The sequence below is a fragment of the Pelodiscus sinensis genome, chromosome 2 (genome assembly GCF_049634645.1).
Source record: "Pelodiscus sinensis isolate JC-2024 chromosome 2, ASM4963464v1, whole genome shotgun sequence".
Lineage (NCBI taxonomy): Eukaryota > Metazoa > Chordata > Testudines > Trionychidae > Pelodiscus > Pelodiscus sinensis.
In genome coordinates, this window is record NC_134712.1 from 29,910,935 (window position 1) to 29,923,020 (window position 12,086).

The 12,086-nt window shown below is 40.9% G+C and overlaps 1 protein-coding gene across 4 annotated transcripts in view; it reads right to left on the bottom strand.

The window, feature by feature from the left end:
* The window catches only part of EMC2 (ER membrane protein complex subunit 2), a 55,682-nt gene that overhangs the window by 27,527 nt on the left and 16,069 nt on the right, over positions 1-12,086 (bottom strand). For all 4 annotated transcript variants that reach the window (XM_006113019.3, XM_025179592.2, XM_075920216.1 and 1 more), the window contains exons 4-5: positions 9,684-9,769; positions 7,649-7,706 (exon numbers count right to left, since the gene is read on the bottom strand). In XM_006113019.3, the coding sequence (XP_006113081.1) occupies positions 7,649-7,706; positions 9,684-9,769 (144 nt within the window). The remainder of the gene's footprint in view (positions 1-7,648; positions 7,707-9,683; positions 9,770-12,086) is intronic.

Consider the following 12,086-nt stretch of genomic DNA (forward strand, 5'->3'; position numbering starts at 1 on the left):
GACTGGTTTCAATGTTACAGAAATTCAGTTCTGTGAATTATAAAAAGAATGAAATTCTTGAAAGCAAAAAAATCAAGAACTTTTTTTGTTTTATGCATGGTTAAAAAAATTGTTATAAAAGGATTAGTAACCTTCTGAAACTGAAAACCGGACTATTTTCTTAAAACTGCCAAAAACAAAACAGAAAAAGCATTACTAAATGCGACCCCTACTCACTGGGCTAATTGCAATGGCTCTTCAGTAGATTTCTTCCTTTCCCTCAGAGCTCACAGAGCATACTGTTGGACAATTGCTGCTCCTCCACAAAGGAACCAGAATGTGCAGGTCCCTGAGGCTCTCACCTGACCTCCTTCTGTTCAAAAGTATGTAAGGCTACATCTAGACTGCAAGCCTCTTTCGAAAAAGCCTCTTTCGAAAAAGAGCGTCTAGACTGCAAGCAGTACTTTCGAAAAAGCAAGCCGCTTTTTCAAAAGAGAGCACCCAGGCAGTCTGGATGCTCTTTCAAAAAAGCCCTGTTTGCATTCAAGAATGCCTTTTTTCGAAAGAGCACTTTCGAAAAAAGGCGTTCTTCCTCGTGAAATGAGGAGTACCGCCGTCGAAAGAAAAGCCGCGGACTTTTGATATAATTTTGAGAGAACGCGTCTGAAGTCTAGACGCAGGTGAAGTTTTTTCGAAAAAAGGCTACTCTTTAAAAAAAAAAAAAAAACTGCAGTCTAGATACAGCCTAAAAGCCACTAAAGGAGGAAGAAAGCATTTTGGTCTGCGACACTATCAACATGCTGATGATACTCAGATCTAAGAAGTCTCCAGGAATTAAAGATTAATCTTAAATTAAAGATTCTGTGATGTGATGAAACCTCCAGGAACATGGGCCACCAAAACTGGAAATGCCACTGAGACCTATGACACCCAGACTTGACAGTCTCATTACTCTCCCTTTTTTTAACAGACGTGAGGATCTGGATGAAAGTGAAGCAGCTGTGATTCAAACAAGCAAGATGGTAACTGAGCTTGTTGGGAGCAGGAGGCACTCCAAAGACTAAGCAGAGGCTGTGATCGCACTACCTATTAAGGACAATTTTTGTTCAAGTTATCTATAGCCTTGAAAGCATAATGATGCAGCATAGTACCTGGGTTCCCATCATAGTTCCCTTTACGGTGCTCACCTGCGTAGGCACGCACCAACAATTTGACTCCCATGCACCTCTTTAGCAGAGCTGTGCAATGGCTGCTCAACTGCTCTGGGACAGGGCTGCATAGTGGGTGGCTGCCTCACCCCAGAAGCAGCTAGGTAGCCACAACACAGCCCAGCCCTAGCCCTAACTACAGTCCTTCCTCAGGGCTTCAAGCCAGGGCAGGCGGCATGGCAGCTGCAGGAGCTGGAGCCTGGGCCCTGGTACTAAAAATAGCACAATGACCAGGCTTTAGTTCCAGCACACGCAGCAGCCACCCACTATGCGGCCCTGCCCTGGGAACAGCTACAGCTGGTGGCAGCTTCTGAGGCCAGAACCATGATACTAAAAATAGCACCACAGCCCCAGCTCCAGTAATGGTACACAGGGCAAAGAAGATAGGAGAAAGAACACTTACTCTGGGGATCCTGCCTGGTGGCATCAGAACTAGGATGGCTATTCATATGACCATCAGCAGAAATTCAGACACCTTGGTAACTTCACTAGTAGAAGCCTCGGAGCCTATAACTATAGGTGGCTGCTGAGCCACAGTTTTGAAAATCAATGTTTGCTTTTGGTGCCTAAAATAGCAGTTACATGCCTATATCCTTTTGTGGATCTAGCCCTTCATCTCTGTGTCTATGCTCCCGATCTTCAAAATAGGATAATAGCACTGCCTTGCCCCAGATAAGTGTTATGAGGATATACACATTCAAGACTGTGATATGGTCACATTCTATGATAATTAGGGGTATATAAATACCTAAGAGAGACAGATTACTTACAGGTTTATTCGTAAATCATCTACAATAATGCTATTAGAAACCCAGTGATAATATTGTTAAAACGGCTGATGGAGATATTAAGATCTAGATTATAAATATATACTCCATAAAATGAAGAAGTTAAAAGTTGAACCTAGCTCCAAATTGTTTTTGTAAAACCAAATTTTTAACATTTTATAAAGGTGTTTCAATAATTTTACAACTGCTCTTTAGCTAACAAAACCCTGCATCATGATGCATACTCTTAAAAAGGCTGATTTAAGATTGCTGAGGTAAAAATTCTGACTCTTCCTAACTTTCTACCCTCGATGATCTTTTAATAGTTTTAATACAAATTCTTATAATTTTTTTAAACTGAAGAAAAAAAAGAGAAATTCTATTTGGAACCATACCAACTCCACAACACAGCTAACACAATAATTGATAGCAGCAGCAGACTACTAACCTTAATGTGCACCTCGCCCTACAGGAAAACAAGACACAGTCCTTGTCACTAGATTTTATAGCTATATGTTGACAACAGATGATTTCAGAGACTCAGAACTCCCAAGTTCAGTTTTGGGTTCCAGAAGCAAGTTTGCATTATGGGGGTTTTAGCCCCTTCTACTTCTGTCTCCCCAGTCTCTCTCTGTCCCTCCTATCTTAGCCACATCATAGATTATAAACTCTTAGGGCATGTCAACACCAGGAAATATTTTTGAAATAAGTAAAATCAAAATAATAATTCCCAAAATAACAATATTGAAATGGCACATCCACACTATGGGGGAGCATCAAAATAGCTCCAAATTACTTCAAAATAGCACGCCCATACTGACTGGAGCCTGCCTTGAACTTAGAGTCCCCAGAAGCACTCTAGGGAATGTACCAGGAGGGTGCACAGTTCCTGTGGCTGCTTGGTCAGGAAACAAGAAACATGGTTTCAGGGGCTCCTCTATACAGTCAAGTCTCTCACACCACTCCTCCCTGCCTATGCCTTCGCGGGACACCAAACCAATGCACCCTAGGAGTCCAGGCTGCCTTCGTAGGGCTTCACTCTTTTCCTCTGGGCACACCGTCAGGGTTGAGGACATAGACATGCCCATGTGCATCATAGTCGACCCAGCCTACCTCTTGCTCCCCTGGCTCATGAAGGCCTACGAAGGCAGCCTGGACTCCACCAAAGAGAACTTCAAAACCAGGCTGAGCAGGTGCCGCGTGGTGGGTATGTGTGCATTTGGCCACTTGAAGGGAATGTTCAGGACTTTCCTCATCCACCTGGACCACAGTGAGCGAAACATCCCCTTCATGGTGGTGGCTTGCTATGTGCTCCACAACCTTTGTGAGAAAAAGGGGGAGACTTTCCTGCCAGGGTGGGGAGCAGAGGCTGAACAGCTGGCCAAGGCTTAAAAGCATCCAGACACCTGCGTAATTCAACAAGCACATCAAGGGGCAGCGCTCAGAGAGGCCTTGAGGAAGAATTTCAGCCAATGCTTGTTGTGAGACTCTCCCCGGGGCCTCTCCACAAGGGGTTCCTGCATTGCTCCTGTGTGCCTTTCCTCCTCCACCCCTCCCTTCTCACCTCCCCTGCAGAACAAATAAATACCATCTACATATTTAGTAGTAAAACACAGATTCACCAAGGGCAAGTCATGACTGACCAATATAAGCACTTTCTATGTTAAGATAACTGAAATAGCAGATATGGGGAAGTGAGGAGTGTGATATATGTTGACTTTAACAAAGCTTTTAATAAAGTATCCCGTGGTATTCTTGCCAGAAAGTTCAAGAATATGGCTTGGATGAATGGACTATAAGGTGGACAGAAAGCTGGCTAGATTGTCGGGCTCAACAAGTTGTGATCAATAGTTGAGGTCTAGTTGGCAGCTGGTACCAAGTGGAGTGCTCACAGAGGTGGTTCTGGGGCTAGATTTCTTCAATATCTTAATTAATTATCTGGACGATGAGATGAATTACATCCTCAGAAAATTCATAGATGACACGAAGCTGGGGGGAGACATAGATACTCGAAGGCAGAAACAGGGTTCAGAATGACAGGCAAATTGCAGGATTAGGCCAAAAGAAACATGATGAGGTTCAACAAGGACAATGGAAGAATCCCCATGAAACTATTACAGGCTGGGGGCTGACTGCAGTTCTGTAGAAAAGGACCTCAGGTTTACAGTGGATGAGAATCTGGATATTAGTCAATAATGTGCCTTTGTTACCAAGAAGGCTAATGGCATACTGGGCTGCATTAGTAGGAGCGCTGACAGCAGATTGAAGGCAGTGATTATTTCTCTCTCTTCAGCACTGGTGAGGCCACACATGGAGTAATGCATCCAATTTTGCCCCTTCTCCCAACAGAAAAGATGTGGACAGATTGTAGAGAGTCCAGCGGAGGGTAACAAAAATGATTGGGGGACTGAGGCACATGATTTATGAAGAGAGGCTGAGGGAACAGAGCTTATATAGTTTGCAGAAGAGAAGAATGAGGGGAGATTCCAAAGAAGATGGAGCTTGGGCGTTCTCAGTGATGGTAGATGACAGAAGGAGCAATGGTCTCAAGTTGCAGTTAGGGGAGGTCTGGGTCAGATATTAAGAAAAACTATTTCCCTAGGAGTGTAGAGGAAGCACTGGAACAGGTTGCCTAGGGAGGTGGTGGAATCTGCACCCTTAGATGTTTTTAAGGCCAGGCTTAACAAAACCATGGCTGGAATGATTTAATTGGGGTTGGAACTACTTTGAGCAAGAGGTTGGATTAGATGACCTCCTGAGGTCTCTTCCAACCCAATGATTCTACGAGTGACTTACTTTAGTTCCAGCTAGAAATCTGCAAGGGAGAATGAAATGTTAATGCTTTTACGTATATACAAAATTAACCACCAACTCCAATCTCCATCCTTAAATAGTTCAATAATGTATTTGTTCGGTATTTTGCTGTAGCCATGTTAGTCCTGGGATATTAGACACAAGGCAGGTGAGATAATATCTTTTATCTGCTGGTGAATGAGACAATCTTTCATGCTTACAAAGAGTTATTCTTCTGGTAATTTTCTTAATTCAGTAGTTTCAAATCCAATAAAAACTGACATGAAGATATACTTTTGGATTTCATGAACTTGAGTTCTTAATTCCACTTACCGCAATTAGGGAGTCTTCTGCATCTTAAATGAATTTCTTAATCTTTGTATAGTTCTCAACCATATTTTTGTCTGAAACTGTCAATCCATGAAGTGTGTGATTTCTACAAGACTTGTATGAACAAAATGTCTGTGTTTCTCTTACAGTACTTGCCAAGCAGAAAATGTTTAATATATCTAAGCAACAACATGTGTCAGCAGAACAGAAAAAATGCTTCATGGCAAAGTGAGTGCCAAGACAAACTCAGAAATGGTTTCTTGTTTAAAATCCTGAAAAAATTATTTTCCTACAGAAGCCACATGTGTGCATAAAAATTATTAATAGGTAGAAGCCATAAACAATTCCAATACCTGACAATTCAGCAAAAATGTCTATTTGACTTTCACTCTTCAAATACAAGACTGACCCTATCTATTCTACAGTCATCTTTAAAACACCACCACTATTTTGCTCTGTATTGAACACTTTGCTCTATATTGGGAAAGGGTGGGAAAAGGTACAGCTATCTATTGTACATTTCAGAGAGTTTGTCTAAGTGTCTCAGCTGTGGGACATGCACTCTTCCCCCTGCTGTTCCTGCTGCAGCTGCAACAACCAAGGACAGGCACTTCTCACTTGGCCCCAAGCTGCTGTGGTGAGAGAGGGTTGGAATGTCCACTCTCCCCAGCATGGCACCATGCATACTGAACCTCTCATCCCTAGCCCCACGCCAGAACAATTTAAATGATGAAAAAGAAAAGTTATGCGTTAAGGACCCAAGCAACGTTGGGTAAATCTTCTAGTAACGTATTTTTTAAAAAGAAAATACTAGACTACAGCACAAGCCTCCTGACAAAGACACAGAATAATTATGACTGAAGATGTCAGAAACTGATTAATTGAATAATCGTGTAACCGCATCAGATTTTTACCTGTCTGTCCAAACCCCTTCCCCCCACAAACATTACTTAGCCCTGGAAAATGGGTACAGATTACAAAGATTAGTTTAATTTAGTTGATGTCTGGAGCATGGAAGTGCAATTTTATAAATTAAAAAAAATAACTAGGGCAGCTCCCTGCTCGCTACACTCACCAAACGCCCTCTCGGGGGAGGGTAAGAAACCCCAGCTGTCCACCCAGCCACTAAAGCCAGGCTGCAGCTGCACCAGCCTGGGCCTTGTCTCGCCCTCCTCTGGGGCAAGCCCCAATCCCCCCCACCTCATCCCCAGCCACAGAAGCCTTCCTCGCCCCAGTCAGCCCAGGCCCCTTATTGTACACACACATCACCACCCCCGGGCTGTCAGTGGGTGAAGCGTGGCTCCAGGGACAAGGCCTGGAGCAAAAGGGGCAGGACTAGGGTTGGTGCTTTACTCATATGTGCCTACCCCCCAGCCTGTGGACTCTGTGACATGATGACGTCACTATCATCCCACAGAAAAATGTTTTTTTTACATATATAGAGAAATTATGCTAAAGAGCTCAAAAGATACATAGGTGCTATCACTAATAGTCAAACAACTGTTATGATTAGTTAAAACTAAACAACAAACCCACAGGATTAAGTCCTAAGAATACAGAGAAAAGTTTGTTAATATAAAAATAAAACAAGAAATCATTATTAAATTAAAAAGGAATATTGACTACCTTTTTTAATGCACTGGCACTGATTCCAGATTCTGTTAAATGTCACACAAAAGACCCAAGCCTACCTTTACCGTATCATTGTAACTTCCAACTTTACCCAACAACTGACACACTGATGAGGTATCAGGTAGAAAAAGTCAATTATTTGCCCCTTCAAAATATTTTACATTTCAAGTGGTAAGATAAAGACTCACACAAGCAAGTCCTGCAAAGCAATTCCACTACATACCAGCACTGAAGTAATGCTTAAGAACACATAGCATTACAGGACTGCAAGTGCCATCTGAATGGATGATGCCAGTAGCCCAAAATCTCTTCTCACTGATTTTTTAAAGTGGGCACACTGTATAGTGAATTGCAGGTTAACTCGAGAGCAAATTTATAACTTCCCAGCTATTAAATAATCAATTTATTATTATTGTACAAATCAGACATTTCCAGAACATATTTAAATTACATTTTCAAAATCAGGTTAACAGACGATAGGGATAGGAGAGACATGATAGGATAGCTTTAATTGTCTAGCATCTAGTATTGGATTGCCACCTAAATAATGGTTTGGCAGCCTGAGCTCCAGCCCAATCCACAACATTCACACTGCTAGTATTAAGTACACGGGCCCAAGCTCCATCAACGTGAATCTGTCTACCTAGATGGGAAGGCTCACTTCCAGCCATAGCACAGACATTGAGGTCAATGGGCAGGACTGTCATTTCAAATGATAGACATATACAGAAAAAGAAAAAAAAAAAAGCAACCATGAATCCTTTTGATGAAAGGAAAGGAAATAATTCTAAAAAACAATTAAATGCTAGAATATTAAACTAGGAAGTTTTTAAAAAAGATTGATAAAATACCCAATGATTTCACTACAGTTATACTATGAAAAGGTTAGGCTGCATTAAAACTATTTATTATTTCTTCCAGCGATATCATTTAACTTACTGTATTGGTTGAATCTTCTTGTAAAATTCTGTCATATAGCTGGATGGCATCATCATACCTATATACAGATACCAATAGAAATAGAGGTAAATTTGAGAAAATGCTGATTTGATTGAATTATTTGGTTAAAAAAATTTATGATTGACTCCATACTTACGTAACAGCCTTGTTGCATTTTCTATACTTAGTATTAAGATGATCTTATCTAGCTGCCATGAAACATGTACCAGTCCCTGAATTTTACTGTCCTTACACAGTTACTCAAGCAAAATTCCTGTCAAGGAAGTCTTGAGGAGGACTACGGCACCTGGACCAGAGGTGGTGTGAATAAAGTGAATAGTAAACTATTATTTACTCCTCCACATAAGATAAGGAACTAGGTAGCAGTTTAAAAAATACCCTATGAAATTAACAGGTAGGAGTTTAAAAAATACCACAGAAGGAAGTACTACTTCACAAAACAACCAACCAAATGATAAAACTCATTGTGAGTGGATGTTGTGAAGGCCAAAAGTTTAGGTTCAAAAAAAAGAATGAGAAGTTCCTGCAGTACAGGTCCATCAAGGACTATTAGCCAAGACTGTCAGGGACAACCCTATACTCCACATATCCATAAAACTAACTGCCAAAAGGATTTGGCACTGGCCACTGTTAAGACAGAATACAATAGTCTGGCCAACCATACCCTCGTTTACATACCTATAGTAAGAGTTCATTTGTCGAAGGCATGGACCAACATCTCTAGTTGAATCATACAAATTTGAAGAGAAACACGTAAAAGTAGGCAGAGCTGACCTTCACACTTTTCAGCAGGCTTGAAAAATAATTACCACCACCCATTCCCTAACCATACAGATTCCAGTTCATGAAACCAATGTGTGTAAGCCAGAGCTAACAATTATGGGGAAAGATTAGCAAAACACCTCAAATTAACTTATTTTGCAGAAGAGTGGATGTAAAATTGGTCTTGCTTAGGTGCTTTAGCCTCCTGCTGCCACGGGAGAGCCCAGCATTCCATTCATTTCAATCCAAACAATAGGCTTCATATCAATTTACAGTTTCAAAATATTTGCAAGGAAAAGGATGGCAAACATCTATTCAATGAAAATGGGCTTTTTCCCTTTTACATGACCAATATCCTGGAATCAGTGTGGCCCACATGCTCTACCCCTCAAAAGCCAACACAGTGAGCCGAGTGTTGCAGGAAATAGTTCATGCTAGATATAGAAGCCAAAATTTGCAAAATTGCTAGCTGCCACACCACAAGTAAATTATTTTGGAACAAGATACCAGAATTTGATATACAATGTTTCCAAATGTGAAAATCAGGCAAAGACTAGAGGTGCCCTAGACAGAGCCTACTCCTAGGGTCACCCTTGCGAGAAAAGTTCTATATTATGGACACTGAGCCAATTTGTAAGTTATCTGAACAATCCTATATAAAATGTAAGAGTAATAGTCCTTCAGTAGGCTAGAGCAAAAGCACCGAGAAGGGTTAGTTTTTTATTTTACATTTTATAATGTTTCTGGAGTCCTTTCTAAAAATCCTATTAGGGCTTTTCCCATAAGGACAAAGCTTGGGAAAAGAGTTATATTCATCAGTTATTTGGGCAGGGCAATGGTTTTGAATGGTATTTGAAATTCTGGACCAGGTGAATTAAATGTTGGTTTATAGATGAGGCATGGATTTGTGTTGCCAAAACCTGTGCAGTGTTTTACTGTCTACAATCTGAGGAAGGCAAGTAAAGGACCTTCTAAATCTATCAAGTCCAAATGGAAGATTACAATACTTAACAGTATTTGCAGATCCAGACTAACCCCTCTGATACTTAATACTTGTAATGTTGTGCTAGCCAAAAAACAACAGAAACACCTAAGCACAGTAAGCTCATCATAAACCATATTCGTTTTATAAAAAGGAAAGAACACTGAATTCATTCCCTCTGCTCCAAGTGTTACTGTCAGAAGAACTGCTTTTAAAAAAAGATAACTACCTTTTTCAGACACAAATTAGGTTTTTAAATTCAGCCATTACCTTTCCATGTATTCAAATCGCATGCCAGTTAATCGCTTAACTCTGTGGCTTCCAGGGAACTGTCGTCTTAGCTCTTGAAGACAAAACTAAATAAATAAAATAAATTCCTCTGAGTTAGTGATTTAACTTTTAGTGACAATCATTACTTATCAAATTAAAAGAAAAATCAGAAGACATATTTGTCACCAGCACTTCCTACCATAACCAGAGGAGAATCACAGCAATGCCTGGAGAAAGTCTCCTAATTTCTGGTCCTGTGATGCCAAAAGGATTCCGGAATATATAGACAAGCCACAGACTCCAAGCGGAGAAAGATCCAGCCATTTACAAAAAATATATATTGTTTTCAGAGTTTAAAAGTTTAGAGTCTATGAGTAGAGCCCGGCAAATCCATGGATATTAGGGATGTAAAATCCCGTTTAATTGATTAACTGGTTGAACATGTTATTTAACTGGTTAATTGATTGAAGGAGGATGAGTGGGGACAGCCTGGCCAGAACAATCCCTTCCTGCAGCGCCTTCCCTCTCCCCCCCGCCTGCAGGGCACCTGGCCGACAGAGATTGTTCTGGCTGGGATGGAGAAGCCCATGCCTGCAGCAGGTCAGGGCACCCCACGGGGCAGAGCACCCCACAGGCCAGAGCTGCAGTGATGTCCCAGTCAGAGCAGCTCCTCCCTGCTGGGTGCCCAGGCCCATCGCAGGAAGAGGCTTCTCCAGACTTTATATATGTGGGTATCTGTATCTTTGGTTTTGGATGTGGATATCCGTGGCTCATTTTAGTGGATACTAATTTTGTATTTGTGCAGGGTTCTACCAATAAATCCAAACCGTCTCCATTCCTGAGGTGTCTGTAACTCTGGGATTCTACTGTATTGTTAATTTCCTTTCATCTTCTATATTAGATATTACTGTAAGTCTGAGATTATAATTTTAAGTTTGTGAGGAAACCTAAAAAAATATTCTTAGTCCAGTAGGCTGCAAGGCAGTAATTAAACTAACCAATGTGGTCTCTTATGGATGGATGTATTTTTGAAGTGCAGTGTCTGTTAAAATAATCACATCAAGCCCCATTTTCAAAAGATCTACTTAAGAAACAACAGATTCTGCAGGGCCTGAGCACTTCTGGAAATCTGGCTAGTTTAGTGTAACCCTGATCATAGTTTTCTTCATTTATTATCCCATAATTCTAATGTTGTCTTGGTCAAAGGTTCTATGAATGTTGGGCATTGAATAGTCCATGATGTTCTAACCCAGTGGATTTTGTTTTGCCTTTGTGACTGCTGTGGTGGTGATACATTTAAGTTCTGATTCTGCAGTTGGATCTGTGTTTCACTAAATCTGTTTGTTTACATTTACTTCAGGCAGGCTAGCTGTATATGTAGGAATCTATCATGCATGGATCCAGTTGTAAAGTGGAAGAGCCATAGTTTGTCTGCTAAATCTATTGTGCTTTTAAAAAAAAAAACCTACTGCACAAGTGCGGAGCATATTTCTATATTGAAGATACAGAATATCCAGATAACACTGGACTATATGGTAGATTTATGGCCTATAAAATTTCAATTTAAAAATGCAAATTCTTTTCTGATGATTAAAGTAAGGATGAAATCATTCATTAGTTTTATTTACATTTTCCCTTAAAGACACTAAAACAGCATTTCAAGCAATTACAAAAAATTACTGCCAAATAGTTGTGGCTTTATATGATAAATTGTTGTTCAGAGCAACAATTCTTGTCTTGGGCATTCACTCTGAGTGCTAGTAAACCATTTTTCTAAGTCTGGAGTCACGTTACATGAAATTGCACCATTGCAGTCTGGGCTCATTGGATACTAACAAGATCATGTTTTCTAGCTCTGGATGATTCGGTTCAATGATGTTTCTTTGTGTTGCTTGCAACCGGGAGGGATTGGAATGAGTCTGTGTGAGCTACATTAGCACTACACTCTATTTGGCTGCCTGAAAGAACAGGGAGGGAAACTGATGGCTTTGGTCAGTTCCTTCTTTCTCCTCTGAGCTTTCCATAAGATGAGGCAGGGTGAGAAGAATTAATTATACACACAGCTCCACCAGAGCTAAGGGTGTGAAGAAAATGTTTAAACATTTTAAAAAGGGGGGTGTGAGTTTCTAATAGAAATTTTGGCCTGATTCACTCCTTCATGATTGGAGAATCTGGAGTCCTAGCCATTCACAATTTACTTATGGTAAAGCAGGGCTACTCAACACGTGGCCCGTGGGCTGCATGAGATCCGCAGCCTGTTTGTTTGTGGCCCACAGTGCAGTTTGGGTTGACGCAAGGACTCAAAACACGGCCCACAGGTGGCAGCCAAGATAGAAAAGTAGTCAATATAACGGCCTCCTGTTGATATGTGTTTTAGTAGTTAAATTCCTGAGCTGTCATTAC